Source organism: Nomascus leucogenys, chromosome 1a (genome assembly GCF_006542625.1).
Source record: "Nomascus leucogenys isolate Asia chromosome 1a, Asia_NLE_v1, whole genome shotgun sequence".
NCBI lineage: Eukaryota > Metazoa > Chordata > Mammalia > Primates > Hylobatidae > Nomascus > Nomascus leucogenys.
The window spans coordinates 66,963,040-66,986,325 of NC_044381.1; the positions used below are offsets into that span (position 1 = coordinate 66,963,040).

Sequence of the window (23,286 nt, forward strand, 5' to 3'; positions counted from 1 at the left end):
AAAACTACAACTGCTTCTAACATATTACATCAAGGTATGAGAACTCTACAAGTTTCTCCTCTTCTTTATCCCAAATGATGATGAAGTACTTACAATAAGGTTAATATAAACCCTTGTGATAACCATATCGCTTCTTAATTCTTAGACAGATAGATATGACATAACATAGATAGACATGACATTTTGGCTACCAAGAATTTTTACTGTCATCCCCCTATAACCTTCTTTTGTGAATTCTTTTGCTTTGTACTCAGTGAACTCTCCAATAGGAGAAATACTTTTTTTTTTTTCTTTTCCCGTTTGGTGCCCTAGAGGTTTTTGCATCTTGGATCAATGCATAATGGGAAATACATAACAGCAAAAGGTAACAAGTAAGAGAATTTGGAAAAGACAATGCAAAAAACATAAACAAGGTCTCCAAAGACTAGAAACAGATTCCCTTAAAGCTCTCTGTGCCTTTACATATCCTGAAAAATCTTAGTGTATAGCTTGGGATAGGTATACCCCAGTTTTGGAAACTACTGTAGAATAAATGGTTTTCTAAAATTTATAATGGATTTAACTCATGTTAATTTAAAATGTCTATATAGTTGACTTACTGGTATTTCTCCCCATAAGAAAAACACCAGCCACACCAATATACAATGTGAGAAAGAATCTGATATGCTGCTTTAAAAAAATCTTCATATTCTCATAATTATCACATTTTGTTAAATTATAATCTGTTCAACAGACTTATTACCCAGTAACCAAACTTCTTACTAGGATACACAAAAAGTGCCACTAATTTTCCTAAAGATTAATTCATTTTCACATTTGTTATGATATGAATGTTTGTATGTTTGTGTTCCCTCAAAAGTCATATATTGAAACCTAATCCCCAATGCAACAGTATAAGAGGTGAGGCCTTTAGGAGGTGATTAGGATATGAGGGCAGAGCCCCTGTGAACGGGATTAGTGCTCTTAAAAAAGGGGCCTAAGGGAGCTTGTTTGTGCTATCCACCATGTGAAGACACAACAAGAAAGCACCATCTATGAACCAGAAGAGCAAACCCTCACTAGACACCAAATCTGTTAGCCTCTTGATATGGTACTTCCTAAACGCGAACTGTGAGAAATAAATTTCTATTGTTTATAAGCCATCCAGTTTATGATATTTTACTAGAGCAGCCTGAATAGACTAAGACAGCATTAAACTAATTAATATAGTGAATTACTCTGGATATTTTATATACAGTGCTTGAACTGGAACCAATATGAAACTTCAAACTTAGTCTACAAGATCAACTGTTTTGCTAATTTGTACTAAAATGCCTGATAAAAGTGCATTCTAAAATTTTTGTAGCATGTATTTACAGTGTAAGGAGTCCTCTGATAACAACAGGAGCTACATTTGAGTATTTAATACACATCAAACATTATGCTTATGCTTTATATATATATTACCCTTTAATTTCCTAATAACTATAAGAGGTATATATTATTATGATCACTGTTTTACAAATGAGCAAACTGAGTCTCAGAGATTAAGTGAATTGCTCAAGGTAACACAACTATTAATTGGGGCTGGGCGTGATGGCTCACACCTGTAATTCCAGCACTTTGGGAGGCCAAGTCAGGGGGATTATCTGAGGTCAAGAGTTTGAGAACAGCCTGGCCAACAGACGAAACCCCGTCTCTACTAAAAATACAAAAATTATTATTATTTTTTTTAGTAGGTGTGGTGGCACGCGTCTGTAGTCTCAGCTACTCAGGAGGCTGAGGCAGGAGGACTCCTTAAACCCAAGAGGCAGAGGTTGCAGTGAGCCAAGATCGTGCCACTGCACTCCAGCCTGGGTGAAAAAGCGAGATTCCGTCTCAAACAAACAAACAAAAACTATTAATTGGCCCAAAGCCTGAAGTTCTAACTTCAAATCTTATTTTTTTAAGTGTGCTATACAGTCCAGGTACGGTGCCTCATGGTCAACAGAACAGCCTAGCCAATATGGTGAAACTCGGTCTCTACCAAAAAATACCAAAATTAGCCAGGTGTGGTGGTCCACACTTGTAGTCTCAGCTACTCGAGAGGCTAAGGCAGGAAAATCGCTTGAACCGGGGAGGTGGAGGTTGCAATGAACTGAGATTGTGCCACTGTACTCCAGCCTGGGCAACAGAGTGAGACCATCTCTAAATAAGTAAATAAAGTACGTTACACAGCTTCTAAAGATGCTTTTTGTTTTTAGTTTTATTAAGGAAGCATTATTTTATCTTAAACTGAATGAATTTTTTTTAAGTTAAAACAAGTGAGTTTGGCCTGAGAAAGGATTTCATCTAATTCTTCCAATTTCACTGAATATCTAGGATGACAGCTTTATTAATAACTGGGCCATTTAACATTCAAATTCCACAGCAAAAATTCCTAATAAAATAGGACTGAAACAAGAAATGTCTTGTGAGTGCTTTTAATGAGTATCCAAAGTTCTCACAGACTGTGTATTTAATGCATACTTTATAGTTTATATGAATATATGAGTTAACTTTAAAAGTATTCCTCTCTTGAAGTAATTTTGAGAATTAAGTATATATATAATTTGTATTCCATAACAACAAATTTTTGACAGTAGAGAAGTGGAAGACAATAAATAATGGGAATTTACAGTAAAGAAGGCAGGGAGAAGATGGTAAGTTCAGTTTTAAACATGTCATATTTGAAGTGCGTTTAGGGTATCCAAGTGCATCAATTCAAGGCAGCTGGTTACATGAAAGTGTATAGACACATACACATATGTACAGAGTGCTTAAAAGAAAGTGATGGCCTGGAAATACAAGTAAGAAGTCACCAGTATATAGATACGGATGAAGTCACCCAAGGAGAGCACAGAACAGAGAAACAGGGGCTGATAACAGAAGTTGGATAATAGCTATAGTAATTAAGAGACTGAGAAGAAGAAATCAGAGAAGACAAAAATTGGGAACATGTAGTATCATAGGAGCTGATATGGTTTGATTTTGTGTCGCTGTCCAAATCTCATGTTCAACTGTAATCCCCAATGTTCGAGGTGGGGCCTAGGTAACTGGATCATGGGGGTGGATTTCTTCCTTTAATGCTGTTCTTGTAATAGAGTTCTCAGGAGATCTGGTTGTTTAAAAGTATGTGGCACCTCCCTGCTCCTTCCTCCTGCTTTGACCATGTGAGGACGTGCCTGCTTCCCTTTTGCCTTCTGCCATGATTATAAGTTTCCTTAGGCCTCCCCAGCCATGCTTCATGTAGAGCCTGTGGAACTCTCAGACAATTAAATCTCTTTTCTTTATAAATTACCCAGTCTCTGGTATTTCTTTTTTCTTTTCCTTTTTTTTTTTTTTTTTAAGACAGAGTCTCACTCTGCAGCCCAGACTGGAGCGCAGTGTTGCAATCTCGGCTCACTGCAACCCCCACCTCCTGGGTTCAAGTGATCCTCCTGCCCCTGCCTCTACCTCTGTAGTAGCTGGAACTACGGGTGTGCACCACTATGCCCACTAGTGTGTGTGTGTGTGTGTGTATATATATACACGTATATATATACACACACGTATATATATATATATATGTATATATATATTTACTTTTTTTTTTTTTTTTTTGGAGACAGGGTCTTGCTCTGTCACCTAGGCTGGAGTGGAGTGGCACGATCTTGGCTCACTGCAACCTCTGCCTCCCGGGTTCAAGCAATTCTCCTGCCTCAGCCTCCCGAGTAGCTGGGATTACAGGTGCGTGCCACCACACCCAGCTGATTTTTGCATTTTTTAGTAGAGACAGGGTTTCGCCAGGTTGGCTAGGCTGGTCTGGAACTCCTGACCTCAGGTGATCCACCCACCTCAGCCTCCCAAAGTGCTGGGATTACAGGCATGAGCCATCACGCCCAGCCTTCAGGTATACAGGAACCAAGAGATAAGAGCAGTAACAAATTACTACAGATTTAAGTATGAAATAAAAATATCCACTGGATTTGGCAATTAAGTTACTTGTCAAAGGCAATTTATGTCCTGATTAAAACATACATGGTAGTATTTTCATAAAGAATGGTAAAAAATAATATAAAGACAATTGGCTGCAAAGAAAAAATGAGAGGAAAAAAACTTTCTTCACTCTAGTTAATTATTCTACTAGAGTGAAGACAGGTTTGTTCATTTGTTTGTTTGTTTTAGGACAATAAGGATTTTTACCATATTCAAACGTCAAGGGGTAAAAGTCAGTTTATTTTTTATTTTTATTTTTTTTGAGACTGGGTCTCACTCTGTACCCAAGGCTGGAGTGCAGTGGCGTGATCATGATTCATTGCAGCCTTGACCTCCCAGCCTCAAGCAATTCTGGCATGCCACAGGTGCACGCCACCACGCTCAGCTAAGTTTTTGTATTTTGTAGAGATGAGGTCTCCCTATTTTGCCCAGGCTGGTCTCAAACACCTGGGTCCAAGCGATCCTCTGACCTTAGCCTCCCAAAGTGCTAGGATTACAGGCATGAGCCATCACGTCTGGCTGGAAAAGTCAGTTTAGATGTAGAAGTTTTACATATTTAGCCAAGTATTACCTATGCCAACATAACTTTTGTTGTTAGTGTTGAGATAGTAAAAATAAAATTTGTATCTCTCCACTTATTTTCATTTTATCTAAGTGTATTCCTGAACCAACTAACTTGCATACTCTCCCTCAATACAGTATTTATCTCCTTTAAATTGTAGGCCTCATAGAAAAATCAGTATGAGTACACAGGAGGTTGAGGTTATCTCAACTTTTTAAGATTTCTCCAAATCTTCCTCCTATAGGGAACATAATCCTGAAATCACACTCCAGATTCATCTTTATTTTTTATTTTTATTTTTTTTTTTTTTGAGCAGAGTCTCGCTATTCCACCCAAGCTGGAGTGCAGTGGCATGATCTCGGCTCACTGCAACCTCCGCCTTCTGGGTTCAAGTGATTCTCCTGCCTTAGCCTCCTGAGTAGCTGGGATTACAGGAGCCCACCACCAGGCCCAGCTAACTTTTGCACCTTTAGTCGAGACAGGGTTTCACCATGTTGGCCAGGCTGGTCTCAAACTCCTGACCTCAAGTGATCCACCTGTCTTGGCCTCCCAAAATGCTGGGATTACAGGCATGAGCCACTGCACTCGGCCAGATTCATCTTTATACCCCAGATCTGGTATGTGCCAAATTCTTCTGGTCATTCAGTATTCGTGATGTTGTACTATAAAAGATTTCTACAATAAGAACAGACAGAGTTCCAGAGAGAAAACAGAAGATAATCTAAAACAGGTTTAGAATGAACAAGATTTGAAGGATTAAAAGGATTCCAGAATTACAAATATTTGAAGGATAAAATAGTGAGATATTTATTTGCTTTATTAAAAAAAAAAAAACCTTCAATTTAAGTTTACCTGAAAGTGTAGAGCAACTGCAGGTCTGGCCATCAATTTATTGAAATGTTCATTAAACTCTGGTGAAAGAATGTCCTGTGATAATGTTTCATAAGGATCAAATGCTTGCTCCTATTTTTTTAAAAAAGAGAAAAAGCCTTAGGTTTAAAAGAATATATTTTCTACCAATACGGTACAGATTATTATCACTTGATCCCAGGAGTTCGAGGTTACAGTGAGCTATGATTGTGCCACTATATTCCAGCTTGAGCAACAGAGTGAAACCCTGTCTCAAAAGAAAAGAAAGAAATGAAAAGAAAAAAGAGAAGAGAAGAAGAAAGAAAGATTTCTTTTCCCATTAGATTGGCAAAAATTAATGGGATATCTGCAGAACCAGATATGAAAACAAAACAAATTTTGAAAAAAAGAATTAAAAAGAAAAAGAGTAAGGTAATATCCAGAGTTAGTGAAGGGAAAGGGTGAAGAAAGAAGGAAGCTTACATACACTGGAACTTAGCTGGGAGTGAACGTGGCAAAATGTTTCGAAGTTCTAAAAATGTATCTAGTCTTTAGCACTAAAATTCCACTTCCAGGAATATATCCTTAAAAATGATTAGAATATACGGCTGGGCACGGTGGCTCATGCCTATAATCCCAGCACTTTGGGAGGCCAAGGCGGACGGATCATGAGGTCAGGAGTTTGAGGCCAGCCTAGCCAACAGAGGAACACCGTCTCTATTAAAAATACAAAAAATTAGCCAGGCGTGGTGGCGGGTGCCTGTAATCCCAGCTATTCAGGAGGCTGAGGCCAGGAGAATGGCTTGAACCTGAGAGGCGGAGGTTGCAGTGAGACGAGATTGTGCCATTGCACTCTAGCCTGGGCGACAGAGGGAGACTCTGTCTCAAAAAAAAAAAAAAAAAAAAAAAAAAAAAGAAAATGATTAGAATATCAAGGCATAGTACAAGTATGTTTGTTGCAGTGTTATTTACAATAACAACAAAAAAAGGAAAAAACTCTACAACCTATGGATAATAGTTAAAATATGTTATGTGGATAATAGTTAAAATATGCTATGATGTCTCCATATAACATCGCATTATTTATACTTAAAAACTGTGTTGAAGTATATACATTAACATGGACAATGTTTATGATATACAGAGTAAAAACAGTAAGTTATAAAATAGCAGGATCCTATTTTTGCAAACATACATTTGTATGTATGCACAGAAATACATAAGGATAAGTTATCTCTGGGTACTATAAAATAAAGTGACTTTCATCTAATTTATATATCTCTATTTTTCTGAATATTTTTACAATGAGCTACATTATTTTTATAGTCATTTAAAAGACAACAAAATTGTTTTTACTCTGGAAAACATTAAAATAATATAAACTTTCTTTCCAACTTTAAGTTTAAAATCCACAGAAGGTAAAGAGCTATGGTCAATAAAATCTATCTTCCTTCATCTTGAACATACTTACCACTAAAAAAAAAAAAAAAAAAAAAAACCTAAATGTTACTACTCTAGTTTATATACTACTCTAGTATATAAACTTTCACTATAAATATTGCCATAAACACACTATAAAGAAAGTGTCACAATATAGGCAATGTGATTTTAGTTTGTTATCGGTTAAATCTTAAGTATCTTTTTATAATGGCCAGTGGTATCTTCTAATTTTCATAAAGAGTATCTTACAATTTTTTTTTTTTTTTTTTTTTTGGAGACAGGGTCTCACTTTGTCGCCCAGGATGGAGTGCAGTGACACAATCATGGACTTGATCTCCCAGGCTCAAGCAGTCCTCCTACCTCAGCCTCCTGCGTCACTGGGACCACAGATGCGTACTACCATGCCTAATTATTTTACTTTTTTATGGAAATGGGGTCGCACTATGTTGCCAAGACTCGTCTCTAAATTTCTTACTACAGCATTTAGGACTTTAATGAGAATATAAGTAGTTTTGTAAACTTACTTCTGCCAAATCTTCAAAACAGCTGCCAGCTAAGGGATGAGGACTGCTTTCATCAGTCATTTCAACTGTGTCTTCAATCAAACCTAAAAGTTTCACAGTCAATTCATGTATATCTGAAATGTTACTAAAAATCTTTTCGATATCCTGAAAAAAGAGAAGGAAAGGTTAAGAAACGTGAGATTGAGAATTCTGCTTAAAAATTACTAAATATAAAAAGCAATATAGGCTACTCGAGGCACACTGCCTATGGAGTAGCCCTGTTCCACAAGAAACAGTACTTCTACGCTGCCACTTCAGCAGAGGTTCCTACCATTGTCATGCCTTTGACTTCTTTCCTGGACAAAGCCAAGAACTGTCCTGAGCTAAGCCCCAACTTTGGGGCTTACCTGCCCTGCACCAAATACATCATTTAATTTATGGGTGATACTCGTTTTCTACATGTTTTTAAATTTATGGAATAAACTGTAGAATTTCTTTAACTAGCAAATCTTTTATTGGGAGCATGATTAAAGCTATTATTATCACTTTTGAACAATTCGTATATTATATAAGGCAATATATTTCCATTAAATGTCAATAAGCTATAGCAGAATTTTTGCATTTTGCTCTTGGGAAAACTCATTCTTTGTAAAAATAAAAGTTATTACATGTGAATGCATTCTCATTATAAAAGATTCAAACACAAGACAGAGAGAGTAAAATATGAATGTTTACTTTCATGCCCCCCTTACACCCGTGACCCTCAGAGGTAGAAACTGTTAATAGTTTAGTATGCATTATTCCACTATAAAATTCCAACCATTTTCAAACATGTACATCTTGATGTTAATGTATTAAAAGATGGAATCATACTGTGTATTCTTTTAACTCGGGTTGGAGAGGTCAACATACTTTGGAAATAAAGAGATTTGCTTGTACAAAAAAAAAAAAGAAACAATATAAGAGTTAAGGGTATATCTTCATTCAATCTCAAATTAATATATTCCAAGACAGTAAAAATCAATCATGAACAGGAAGAGAATTTTAAAAATCTCTTAGATAACAGACAATAAAAATACTACAAAATATAGATTCTAGATAGTTTTGTTAAATCTAAAACCTTCTACTGTGGATGATTCTAAGCTACTTTTTACATAAAGAATTCTGGCATTTGAGTGTTTTAAAACTGGCTGAGATGCTAAAAGACTTGATCAAGGTCTTACAGAGCCCTAGGTTTTACTTATAGCTTAGGCTATATAGTCTTATAGGTTAATGATAAGAGCTGGGATGAGAATGAAGATAACTCCTAATCCTGTTACAATCTGGTTTCACAATTTAGGGCCCATCTCCTGGATCTGAGAAGGAATTACAGATTTCATCCAAGCTCCCATCTGTGAATTACAGCCATGCACTACTTAAAGACAGGGGTATGTTCTGAGAAATGCGCTGTTAGGTGATTTTGTCATTGTGCAAATATCATGGCGTGTACTTACACAAACCTAGATGGTATACTACAACACTTAGGCCATATAGGTATAGCCTGTTGCTCCGGGGCTACAAACCTGTACAGCATGTTACTGTATGGAATACTGTAGGTAATTGTAACACAATGATAAGTATTTGTGTATCTAAACATATCTATATATAGAAAAGGTACAGTAAAAATATAGTATAATCTTACAAGATTACTGTCATATATATGGGTATTTATAGTCTATCACTGACTAAAACATTGTATGTGGCAGATAGCTGTATATCTAGGATAAGACAGGTTCAAGCCCTCTGAACACAAACATATCATACGACTGACCATCCCGGTTATGGCCAACTATTATTCACTCTGGCATCTTATAATGGAAACATCACGGGCTTTGGAACCTGACAGACCTGAGCTTGGATTCTGGCTCTACCACATGTGGTATAATAGGAAACATATTTTTGGTCTTTGTCCCTGGTTCCTGTCTTAGAGCCCCTAAAAGGCTAATATCCTGAGTGATAATAATGTCTTTTGTTATTCATAATGAGTCCCTTTCATAAATATTGAGTTTATGCTAATGAGGTTACTTATTACAGTAGGGCCCCTAGATAACCTCATGATAGGGCCAGTCACCAAAAAGACCAGATGATTAGAGGATTGAAGGGTTACTTGAAACCAAACTGACTCATGAAAAAAAAGAAAAAGGATCAGAGGGTTGCAACTTTCAGCCCCACCCACTAACCTCTAAAAAATTGGGGAAAGAGCCTGGGAAACATGGCAAAACCCAGTCTCTACAAAAAATAAAAAATTAGTCGGGTGGGGTAGTGTGTGCCTGTAGTCCCAGCTACTCAGGAGGCTGAAGCTGGAGGATAGCTTGAGCCCAGGAAGCAGAGGTTATGATGAGCCAAGATGGTGCCACTGCACTTAAGCCTAGGCAACAGAGCCAGACCCTGTCTCAAAAAAAAGCAGGGGCAAGAGGCTAGAGATCAAGCTCCATAAAAACTCTTGATGAGCTTCCTGGTTGCTGACCTTGTGGAGGTGCTAGGAGAGTGGCTTGCCCCGAGAGGGCTTGGAAACTCTGTGCCCCTATACTTTGCCCTGTCCATCTCTCCATCTGTATCTTTTTAAAGTCCTTCATAATAAACTGGTAAACATGTTTCCCTGATTTCTGTGAGCTGTTCGACCAAATTAATGGAACCCAAGGAGAGGGTCATGAGAACTCCAATTTATAACTGATCAGTCCGGAGCACAGTTCACAACCTGGGACTTTCAATTGGCGCCTGAAGTGGGAGACAGTCGTGTTAGGACTGAGTCCTTAATCTGTGAGATCTGACACTATTTCCAGGTAAATAATGTCAAAATTGAGCTAAATTATAGGACACCTAGTTGGTGTCTGCAGGAGAATTACTTTGGTGTATGGGGAAAAAATCCTCACATATGTTGTCGCAGAAATGTTCTGTGTTCTGTGTTGAGTGTGAGGATTAGAGAGGGGTCAGGCGCGGTGGCTCATGCCTGTAATCCCAGAACTTTGGGAAGCCAAGGCAGGCGGATCACCTGAGGTCAGGATTTCGAGACCAGCCTGACCAACATGGTGAAACCCCCTTTCTACCAAAAGTACAAAAATTAGCCAGGCATGGTGGCATGCATCTCTAATCCCAGCTACTTGGGAGGCTGAGACAGGAGAATCGCTTGAACCTGGGAGGCAGAGGTTGCAGTGAGCCAGGATTGCACCATTGCACTCCAGCCTGGATGACAGAGCAAGACTCCATCTCAAAAAAAAAAAAAAAAAAAAAGATTAGAGAGGAAAAACTGTTTTTCCCTGTTACAACATGCCAGATGAATGACCCTGGATTAGGAATGAAAAGGACAATAATAACAACTAACATGTATTGGGCACATTATATTCTAGGCACTCTTCTAAGCACTGAAATGTAATAACCTAATATCCTTATTAGATAGGTACTATAATCATCCTCATTTTACAAATGAGGAAACAGAGGCATAGAGCAGTTAAGTAATTTGCCCATTATCACACATTTGATCTGCTAATACCCAGCTCATAAGGTTCTTAGGGTTAAATTAGATGATTTCTGTAAAATGCTACTGGCACATATTAGGCCTTCCAGAAATGCGAGCTTTTTGAAAACACAGGATGAGGGGCAAAAGGAGTAACTTAAGATAATTTTTAAGTCATTCACTTATTTAATATTTGCAGAGTACTATGCTCTGATTTTAGATAGTCTTTACCTCAAAAGTTTATATTTTACTTAATGCTAAAAAAATTATAGTAGATAGAGACAGATAAAAAAGGGATTCTCTCTTCCATCTGACCCTTTAGTATTAAAATAGACATTTTCTGTCATATCAGCACTAATCCAGTGAAAAGAGACCCATAAAAATTAATTCCTGAGGAATGAAAACTGATGGGACACAAAAAGACAAAGATAACATTAGCTACCAGCATTTATTAGGTTTTTATTCTTCATACCACTAGAGACAAAATCCAATTGTAATGTGGTAGAAAAGAAGCCACATTCAAGATCAAGCTCTATAACTAACTTGATTAAGATGTTAATTTCCAGCTAGGCACAGTGGCTCAAGCCTGTAATCTTAGCACTTTGGGGGGCTGAGAAGGAAGATTGCTTAAGCCCAGGAGTTCAAGACCAACCTGAACAACATAGCGAGACCCCCATCTATATTTAAAAAAAAAAAAAAAAAAAAGTCAATCTCCTTACAAGTAAAGTAGAGATGATAATATCTGCCCAATCTATCCCTCAGGATTGTTATAAGGGTCAAATAAAATAGAACAGTACTCTGAAAAAGATAAAGTTCTGACTACTTATGATAGTATTCCCAGGGGGAGTTATTATAAACATTGTTAAACTAAACATATATCCAAAAGAAAAAAAGTAATTGCCAACTAAAACACTTTCGATTATCATTTAAAACTCATTCTTTTGGAAAATAATGAGAAAAGCTAAATCTGTTCCTAACTTTAAATACTCAGCCACCTGTGTCTGAGTATCATTCTTATTTACTCACATTATAGTTATTTTGTGGAGGAAGTTAGGAGGTACAAGATAAATAAGACAAAGGCTAAGTATCTTTTTTTGAGCCGAGGTCTTGCTCTTTTGCCCAGGCTGGAGTGCAGTGGCATGATCATGGCTCACTATAGTCTCAAATTCCTGGCTCAAGCAAACCTCTCACTTCAGCCTCCCCAGCAGCTGGGACTACAGGCATGTGCCATCATGCCCAGCTAAGTTTTAAATTTTTTTGTAGAGACTGGGTCTTGCTCTGTTACCCAGGCTGGTCTCAAATTCTTGGCCTCAAGCAATCCTCCTGCCTCAGTTCCCAAAACAGCTGAGATTACAGGCATGAGCCACTGCACCTGGCCAAGACTAATTATTACTATTATTATTATTATTGGTTTTTTTTTTTTTTTGAGAAGGATTCTCACTCTGTCGCCCAGGCTGGAGTGCAGTGGCGTGATCTCGGCTCACTGCAAGCTCTGCCTCCCAGGTTCACGCCATTCTCCTGCCTCAGCCTCCCGAGTAGCTGGGACTACAGGCGCCCACCACGATGCCTGGCTAACATTTTTGTATTTTTTAGTGGAGACGGGGTTTCACCGTGTTAGCCAGGATGGTCTCGATCTCCTGACCTCTTGATCTGCCTGCCTCGGCCTCCCAAAGTGCTGGGATTACAGGCATGAGCCACCGCGCCTGGCCAAGACTAATTATTTTTAATGTGTGGGCCAAACATATAGACATGGAAAAATAAATCATGTGATAAAGGAAAGAAAGAAAAAAACCTTTTTTGTTTGTTAAACATGGCATTCTGCATAAACTTTTATTTTTAAAAGTTCCACCGTTAAAACTTTATTTTTTTTAACCCCATGTATTCTGAACTTCAAACTAAAACTTTAAACTACTGCCTTAAGGTACTTAACCAAAAGACAGAAAAATGCAGAGGTCTTTCTTTCCTAGACCATACATATTTTTCACCACCTCCAAATGAATGACTCTAAATATCAGATACTGCGTAGCGGAAAATGCTTTCATCCTAGTATAAACCTCTTTGTAATTTTGTGCTTAATTTCCATTGTCACTGTACCTATTATATTAGTATAACAATTCACATATTTATAAAGCCCATAAATACATAAAAGTATTTTTAATGTACTCATAAAGTATTTAAAGTTACTATTTATGGGCTGGGTGCAGTGGCTCATGTCTACAATCCCAGCACTTTGGGAGGCCGAGGTAGGTACATCACTTGAGGTCGGCAGTTTGAGACGAGCCTGGCCAACATGCAGAAACCCCATCTCTCCTAAAAATATAAAAAAATTAGCCAAGTGCGGTGGTGCATGCCTCTAATCCCAGCTACTCAGGAGGCTGACGCAGGAATTGCTTGAACCCGGGAGGTGGAGGCTGCAGTGGTGCGAGCTGAGATCGCGCCACTGCACTCCAGCCTGGGCAACAGAGCAAGACTCCATCTCAAAAAAATAAAAAACAGTGACTATTTATGATTTTAAGCTGGTCTGATTTTTTGGGGTACACAGAATTTCAAACCCAAAAAGGTACTTACAGAAGGTTTAAACAGCTTTCTATCAGAAAGAAAGGCTTCTCGAAACACTTTTATGATCATATTTAATTCCCGTAGATACTGTCTTTCTTCTGTGATTTCAGTTCTGACAAGATCATAGTAGTTTAATTCACCAGAAGAACTAGGTTCATCTTCACAGAGAGAAACCAAACCTATGTCATCCTGATCAAACATGTCCATCAAAACCTGAGAAACAGAAATCAATAATGTATAAATTTATTTTCCTTACTTTTATAAAAACTGCCTCAAAGTACTTGAAATCTATACGTTGTTAAACAGGACTGGGTGTTGCAATCCCAGCACTTTGGGAGGCCAAGGCAGGAGGATCACTCGAGGTCAGGAGTTTGAGGCCAGCCTGGCCGACATGGTGAAACCCTGTCTCAACCAAAAATACAAAAAATTAGCCAGGCGTCGTGGTAGGCACTTGTAATCCCAGCTATTTGGGAGGCTGAGGCAGGAGAATTGCTTGAGCCTGGGAGGTCAAGGCTGCAGTGAGTCATGATCACGCCACTGCACTCCAGCCTGGGTGACAGAGCGAGACTCCATCACACACACACACACACCTACACACACACACACAAATATTAAACAATGAGTTGGGTGTATTATAAGTAAATTTATATGATAAAACCTAGAATAAAAGGAAAAAAAGTTGTTGAAGGTGGGAAATATTCAAATAAAATCGAGTATGGCAAAATAAATATTTCTGGAGACATGAACTAATGGTGAAATATGTACTTATATATATATATATATATATGTGTGTACTGTAATACACACACACTCACACATAATAGCAAAAAAAAAAAAAAAACAAAAAAGCAAGCCTGTCTTTTGGGAACAATAATCTGAGCCAAAAATCCCAGTTCAGCCACTACTCGACTATGATTATGAACACATTTATTCTTTTGAAAGTCACACTCCTTATGTGTAAAATGTAACTGATAGTAAGAATTCAATGTGGCAATGTATATAAAATGCATACTACTACATCTAGCAAATAGTAGGTATTCAACATGGTAGTTCCTTGCCATATTATAAGGATGATAGTACATATTTGAGTAGGGTTAAAAGGAGAAAAGTGAAATGCTACTATGGTAGAGGCACACAATAGATCAGTGCAATGCATTTCTGATGCACATTTACTACAATGACCACTGCTATTACGTTCATTTGCTAAACCCAAACATCTCACAGATGCTTAAATTGTTGTAGCAACCACTTCTTCTTTCAGAAATGCTACCATGGGCTTAGGTCAACCAACAGGCAAACTAGCTGTAAATCAAAGTGAAACAGAAAGTTGACTATACTTTTTTTTTTTTTTTTTTTTTTTTTTTTGTGAGACTGAGTCTTGCTCTGTCACCCAGGCTGGAATGCAGTGGTGTGATCTCGGCTCACTGCAACCTCCACCTCCCAAGTTCAAGTGATTCTCCTGCCTCAGCCTTCTGAGTAGCTGGGATTACAGGTGCACGCCACCATGCCGGGCTAATTTTTTTTTGTATTTTTAATAGAGACGGGGTTTCACCATGTTGGCCAGGCTGGTCTCAAACTTCTGACTTCAAGTGATCCACCTGCCTCAGCCTCCCAAAGTGCTGGGATTACTGTTGTGAGCCACTGCGCCTGGCTGTGACCAACATTTTATAATTAATAATAGTTTTTTTTTAAATGATGAGACCTAGTTAATTATATATTTAAGACTGACCGAAAAGTACCCAGAGAGTTCAGCATAAAGGTATACCCTGAAAAGGAAACTACAAAAAGTAAAAAACTTCAAAGGGGTGAGAGGAAATTCTGACAACACAATAACAGATATTCATTCATTCATTCTGAAAAACATCTACTGATCACAATAAACTGTACCACATGTTAGTAAAATATGCTAATAAAGTAAACATGAACTCTGCCTTCCTAATCTTTTTGAATCTAACGCAGAAATATCTTATAAGCATCTTTTAAATCTGGTCAGCTCTCTCCATCTTACTGCAGGCTTTAGATTACTCCACTAAACAATCACCATCTCTTACAAAGATACACAAGTTTCATAATTTGATCTGCCTGCCACAGGTCTTCCCAACTCCAGTTCTAAAATCATGTTACTAAAAATAAATGATACGTAAAAATGATACTGGATTTCATTGCCTTCTGCATAAAATCCTAACTTCTTTAGGATAAAGGCCATTCATAATTTAACTCCAACCTACCTGCCTAATCTCATGTTCTGTGACACTCTCAAATCCCTTCCCCATTGCTTACTCCATGCAATCCACCTTCTTGTCATTGAAGACCATCATCCCCACTTCCCAGCCACTTTAAAGAAACCAGTAAGGCTACACAGGGAATTTGGTGATGAAATCTGATTTCAAACAGACATGCAAAATAAAGGAAGGCATAAGACATAAAAACACACAGAAGAGCTACCACCCTCTTCTCTTCCCCACCAGAGACCCTTTTAGAGTAGGTCATACTTGCTAGTTATAACTTCTTGCTCCCATTCACTTAGCAAGCCCATTACTATATTAAAACTGCTCTCACTATTGATCTAGTGTCAAATCTAATGGTGTGTTTTAGTCTTCCTACTTGTTTTCTCTAGTTTTTGACAAAGCTGACCATTCTCTCATTCTTAAAACTCTTAAAACTCTCAGGGCGAGGCATGGTGGCTCATGCTTACAATCTCAGCACTTTGGAAGGCCAAGGCAGGAGGATCACTTGAGGCCAGGCATTCAAGACCAGCCTGGGCAATATAGCAAGATTCTGTCTCTACCAAAAGTAAAAAAAAAATAATAACCAGGCATGGTGGTAGACACCTGCAGTCCTAACTACTCTGAAGGCTGAGGTGGGAGAATCACTTGAGCCCAGGAATTTGAAGCTGCAGTGAGCTAAGATTGTACCACCACATTCTAGCCTGAGTGACAGAATGAGATCCTATCTCTAAATAAGAAAAAACACATATAAACCACCCCCCCAAACAATTTTTCTCTTCTTGGCTTCTGATACACCATTCTGTCAGTGGGGCCTCCTTCTCTATGACTTACCTTCTCTACCACCCACTCCAGGGTTCCATTATGAAAACTCTTTTGGTCACATAATACCAAAGTTCCTGAATTTAAATGCTACAGGGGTCAGGCAACTAACATTATAATATACAAGAAACAGTGGGGATTATGGCAAACCGGAAGGTACATGCACTTAAAGAGGAAGTGCTGCTCAGTGCCAGCTATTTTCTGTTAGGCATTCTGATTTTCTTTTTTCATGAAAAGTCTGGGATTTACATTTTTATGTAAAATTTTTAGATCTATAAATATAAACAGAAGGCAAATAATTCAAAAATTTAAAAAACAAACCTAGAGACCCTATTTACTAGAAGGTCACCAGTCTGAAACGTCTGCTACACTGACAGAATGATATATCACTCCTTAGAGTGAGCTCATTCCCTTAAATGATTTCCAATTACTATCTAGATGACAATGACTCCTAAGTGTTTATCTCTAGCCTCAGCATCTCTCTGGATCCTACACAAATGTTACCAAAGGCTCGCTAGATATCTGCCTGTCTTAAAAAACCTATACATGTACACTCTCAGAATCACTAATTAAACAGCATCACCTACTTGGTCTTCGTAATTAGAAAACTTGTCCATCATCTTAGACTCATCACTTTTCCAACTTCTCTCCTGTATCCAATAAGTTCCCAAATCCTGTTGATTCTAACTAAGAAATATCCCTTAAATCTGGTCAGTTCCCTCTATTTCCCTCTGTCTAGAATGTCTTCTCTTACTTCCCCTTCCCTCCCAAGTCTCATTTATTCACCTGACCAATCTCTACCCATTTTTTCACCACTTAGCTCAAATATAATTTTTTTGGATAGCTTTTCCAAATTCTCCCTGACTCCCTACCAGAATCTCTCCCACTAGCATTAGCCCTTGATTAGCAACCTTCTCTCTTCCCTGTAGAAGTATCTAATGTATACAGTCATCCCTTGGTATCTGTAGGGGATTGGTTCCAGTACCCACCCCATATCCTCACAATCCTCAGATACTAGAGTGCGTTATATAAAATAGCATACTATTTGCATATAACCTACATACATGCTCCCGTCTACTTAAATCATCTCTGGATTACTTGTAATATCTAATACAATGCCTACATGTCAGTTCATTCACATAGATTAAATGTAGCACTCAGCTCATAGCAAATTCAAACTTTGCTTTTTTGGAATTTTGTGGAATTTCTTTTCCCTAAGTATTTTTTATCTGTGGCTGGTTGAATCCATGGATACAGAACTCATGAATACAGAGGGTCAACTGTATTAAAATTTCTGTTCTATCTTTTCCCCTACTAAATAGTAACCATCTAAAGATAAAACACAGGGCTTTAGTCTTAAAATCCAAAGCACGTGACACACAGTAAATACACAAAAGATAATTGTCTAAAGAGCATACATGTACTGTATGTATTTATAAACGATTAGACATGTAAAGCATTTTTTGGTCATGTTTATAGCACGAACAGTAGAGCCAGGCTAGGTGCAGTGGTTCACACCTGTAATCCCAATACTTTGGGAAGTTGAAGTGGGAGGATTGCTTGAGCGCAGGAGTTCAAGACCAGCCTGGGCAACAAAGAGACACCCAGCCTCTACAAAAAAATTTTAAACATAGCCAGGCATGGTGGTTCAAGCCTGTGGTCCCAGCTACAAAGGAAGCTAAGGCAGGAGGATCACTTGAGCCCTGGAGTTTGAGGCTGCAGTGAGCCCTGTTCACACCACCGCACTCCGGCTTAGGTGAGTCCTTGTCACACAAAAAAAAAAAAAAAAAAAAAAAAGAGAGCGAGCGAGCTAGCTCTTGAAATAGATGGAGTAATACTACCATGAAAGAGAAAATATATTCATACCCCACTCCTGGTAGCTCCAGATTTTTCTGGCCAGGCATGGGCGGCTCACGCCTATAATCCCAGAACTTTAGAGGCCAAGGTGGACGGATCACCTGAGGTCAGGAGTTCAAGACCAGCCTGCCCAACATGGCGAAACCCTGTCTCTACTAAAAGTACAAAAAATTAGCCGGGCATGGTGGCACGCGCCTGTAATCCCAGCTACTCAGGAGGCTGAGGTTGGAGAATCGCTTGAACACGGGAGGCAGAGGTTGCACTGGGCAGAGATTGCACCACTACACTCCAGCCTGGGCGACAGAGCAAGGCTTTGTCTAAAAAAAAAAGCCAGGCGCAGTAGCTCACGCCTGTAATCCTAGCACTTTGGGAGGCCAAGGCAGGCAGATCACTTGAGGTCAGGAGTTCGAGACCAGCCTGGCCAACACGGCAAAACCCTGTCTTTACTAAAAACACAAAAATTAGCCAGGCGTGGTGGCAGATGCCTGTAATCCCAGCTACTCAGAAGGCTGAGGCAGGAGAATGGATTGAACCCAGGAGGCGGAGGTTGCAGTGAGCCAAGATTACGCCATTATACTCCAGCCTGGTCGAGAGAGCGAGAGTCTGTCTCAGAAGGAAAAAAAAAAGTATAATTCAATAGGTTAAAAATAAAAGAAAGAAAATATAGAACTCAACTGCTAGTACATCTAGATCTGGTGAACTAAGCTTCCTCAGAGCAGCTTTGTGCCCTCTTATTCTCTCACCTTTTTTTTTTTTTTTTGTCCACTGTTGCCCAATGGCACAATAATAGCTCACTATAGCCTCAATGTTCCAGGCTCAAGCAATCCTCCCACCTCAGCCTTCCAAGTAGCTGGGATGCACCACCACACCCAGCTAATATTTTTTTTACTTTTAGTAGAGATGAGGTCTTGCTATATTCCCCAGGGTGTCTCACCTTTCTTTCTTTGTTTCTTTTTTTAAATTTTTTGTAGAGATGAAGTCTTGCTATGCTACCCAGGCTGGTCTCAAACTCCTGGGCTCAAACTATCCTCCTGCCTCAACCTCCTAAAGTGCTGGGATTACAAGCGTGAACCACTGTGCCTGGCCTTTACCTTTCCTAAACATTGGTTTCCTTCTTAAGCATTTATGTTCAATTTTTCCATTTTAAATACTATTTTCATTAATAGTAACATATATACTAGAAGTTAAATCCTATGGTTCTTTCCTATGATCATCTAATTCTCATCAATCTTTGATATGCTAGAATACCTCATATAGCCAAATGTTGCTTTTATTTTTAAATGTAAAGAAATAGGGTTGATTCTCAAGTTCTCTGTCTGGCAAATTAAAGATATCCCTAGAAACCATGTATTCAAATAATTTATTAAACAGATGGTCTGTGAGCTCTTGAACTAGTGATCTCTAGATATCAGTTTGGATATACTAAGATCACACCATGTCATACAACCTCATTACTTAGGGTTACATAACTACACCCACATATCAAGTCATCGGGATTTTTTTTTTTTTTTTTTGAAACATAGTTTCACTTTGTTGCCCAGGCTGGAGTGCAGTGGTACTCGGCTCACTGCAACCTCCGCCTCCCAGGTTCAAGCAATTCTTGTGCCTCAGCCTCCTGAGTAGCTGGGATTACAGGCAACCGCCACCACGTCTGGCCGATTTTTTGTATTTTAGTAGAGATGGGGTTTCACCATGTTGCCCAGGCTGGTCTCGAACTCCTGAACTCAGACGACCTGCCCATCTTGGCCTCCCAAAGTGCTAGGATTACAGGCGTGAGCCACCATGCCCGACCAAGTCACCTGGATTTTAGCTAAGCATATGACAGTCTCTTGTGACAAATAGGAGATCACGACACGAATGTCTGAAACAAGGACCAGCAAACTACAAGCCAAATCCAGCCTGCAGCCTGTTTTTGTAAATAAAGTTTTGCTGGAACATAGCCCATGCTCATTCATTTATGGCTGCTTTCATGCTACAAGAGCAGGGAAGAGTAGATGCAAGAAAGATGTATGGCCCACAAAGCCTAAAATATTTATCCCCTGGGCCTTTATAGGTAAAGTTTGTTGACCCATGAATTAAATAAAATGTGAAATAATAGCTAACTAAAAGGCAATAATGAAGAAAAGTGGTAACTTTTAACCTAGAAGAATGCCACTAATAACATATGCAAGAAATCTCATTTCTTATATAATCTCTTTCAATTTTTTTTTTTTAAGATAGAGTATTGGCAAAAAATTAGCCGGGCGCGATGGCAGGTGCCTGTAGTCCCAGCTACTCAGGAGGCTGAGGCAGGAGAATGGCGTGAACCCGGGAGGTGGAGCTTGCAATGAGCCGAGGTTGCGCCACTGCAGTCTAGCCTGGGCAAAAGAGCGAGACTCCGTTTCAAAAAAAAAAAAAAAAAAAGATGGAGTATTGGCTGGGCGCGGGGGCTTACACCTGTAATCCCAGCATTTTGGGAGGCTGAGGCGGGTGCATCACCTGAGGTCAGGAGTTTGAGACCAGCCTGTCCAACATGGTAAAATCCCATCTCCACTAAAAATACAAAAATATTAGCCAGGCATGGTGGCAGGCACCTGTTATCCCAGCTACTTCAGAGGCTGAGGCAGGAGAATCGCTTGAAACTGGGAGGTGGAGGTTGCAGTGAGCCAAGATCACGCCACTGCACTCCAACCTGGGTGACAGAGCAAGACTCTGTCTCAACAACAATAAATAAATAAATAAAATAATATGGAGTCTCGCTCTGTCACCCAGGCTGGAGTGCAGTGGCGTGATCTCGGCTCACTGCAACCTCCGCCTCCCAGATTCAAAGGCACCTGGCCTTTTCATTTTTACTAAATAATTTTAATTCAAGGTTTATCAGATTTGTACACATTACAAAAACCTGTATCTAAAATGCTGAATGACAGAATTCAATTTTTAAAATATCTATATATGCTGGAACACAGCCTCAATAACAGTATGAAATTTTCTAGGGATAAATTCACGTTCATTCTTACAACAATAACAAAAAATCAACAGCACAAGTTGGAGAAATCAAAGACCTAACATAATGGTACTTCATGTGGAACAGTCCTCGGGAGTTCAGAAATCTGCAGACTCAATAAGTACACAGAGTAACATGGTGCCAAAATATTAATGCTGAAATTATTATAGAATAAAGGATAGGTACGTGCATTTCAATATACTCTGTTGGTCAGACCAAATCTGGACTATTGTCTTCACAGTTTTAGAAATCAGTCTAAAAGCAATATAACAAGGGGATCTGAAAATCCTGCCACATGAAGATTTTTTAACACTCTCAAAAGGTGAAGATTTAGGACATAGAAAAATGCTTCAAATAAGGGAATGACTTATTTAAAAAAATAGTTTATGGCCTGGTGCAGTGGCCAACACCTGTAATCCCAGCATCTTGGGAGGTTGAGGCAAGAAAATCACTAGAAGCCAGGAGTTCCAGACCAGCCTGGGCAACATAGTGAGACCCCATTCCTACAAAAATTTAGAAATTAGCTGGGCTTGGTGGCAGGCGCCTATAGCTCTAGCTACTTGTGAGGCTGAGGCAGGAGGATTGCCTGAGCCCAGGGGTTTGAAGCTGCAGTGAGCCTGGGTGACAGAGGGAGACTCAAGCTCTCAAAAACAAACAAGCTGGGTGTGGTGGCTCATGCCTGTAATCCCAGCACTTTGGGAGGCCGAGGCGGGCAGATTACAAGGTCAGGAGTTCGAGACCAGCCTGGCCAACATAGTGAAACCCCGTCTACTTAAAACACAAAAATTAGCCAGGCATGGTGGCAGGCACCTGTAGTTCCAGCTACCTGGGAGGCTGAGGCAGGAGAATCGCTTGAACCTGGGAGGCAGAGGTTGCAGTGAGCCAAGATCACGCCACTGCACTCCAACCTGGGCCAAAGAGCGAGACTCCGTTTCAAAAAGGATAAAAACAAAAACAAAAAACAAACAACAAAGAAAATGCACGTGTTTTCACTTACATGTGGAATCTAGAACAAACTCATAGAAGCAGAGTAGAATGTGGTTACCAGAGGCTGAAGGGTAGGGGGACAAAACCTCAATTAGGAGGAATTGGGTCTTTTTTGTAAGATTTATTGCACAGTATGGTGAATATAGTAAATAATAATGTATTTACATTTCAAAATTGCAAAAAGAGTAAATTTTTTTGTCATTTCAATTTTTAAAAGAAATTTTTGTGGGTACATAGTAGGTGTATATATTTATGCGGTAAATGCAGGCACATAATGCCCACATCAGAATAAAATGGAGTCTCCATCACCTCAAGCATTTATCCTTTTTTTGTGTTACACACAGTCCAATTACACTCTTTTAATTGTCGTAAAATATACAATAAATTATCGTTGACTGTAGTCACCCTGTTGTGCTTTCAAATACTAGATCCCATTCATTCTAACAATATCTTTGTACCCATTAACCATCCCCATTTCCCCCACTCCAGCTACCCTTCCTAGCCTTCTAACCATTATTCTACTAGCTAAGAGTAAATTTCAAATGTTCTCACCACAAAAAATAAGTATTTGAGGTAATAAATGTTAATGAGCTTGATTTAATTATTCCACATTTTCTTCATAATCATAAACTTACCTTGTACTTCATAAATATATACAACTATAATTTGTCAATTTATAATTTAATAAATTAATAAATAGGAAGGAGAAAAGAAAATAAAGTGCTCAAATAATGACAGGAACAGAAAAACCAAGCTAGGGCTCCTAATAACCAAATCTGGAACAACCGGAACTTTTTTTTTTTTTGAGAGTGTCTCACTCTGTCACCTAGGCTGGAGTGCAGTGGCGTGATCTCAGCTCCGTGTAGCCTCGACCTCCCAAGCTCCAGTGATTCTCCCACCTCAGCCTCCCAAATAGCTGGGACTATAGTCACAAGCACACGCCCGGATAATTTTTTTTATTTGTAGAGACATGTTGCCCAGGCTGGTCTCAAATTCCTGACCTCAAGCGATCCACCTGTCTCAGCCTCCCA

At 39.0% G+C, this 23,286-nt stretch overlaps 1 protein-coding gene across 1 annotated transcript in view; it reads right to left on the minus strand.

The window, feature by feature from the left end:
• Window positions 1–23,286, minus strand: part of SOS2 (SOS Ras/Rho guanine nucleotide exchange factor 2) — a 113,672-nt gene that overhangs the window by 55,677 nt on the left and 34,709 nt on the right. The window contains 3 exon segments of the mRNA XM_030810181.1: window positions 5,390–5,500; window positions 7,351–7,494; window positions 13,391–13,594. Coding sequence (XP_030666041.1) covers window positions 5,390–5,500; window positions 7,351–7,494; window positions 13,391–13,594 — 459 coding nt within the window.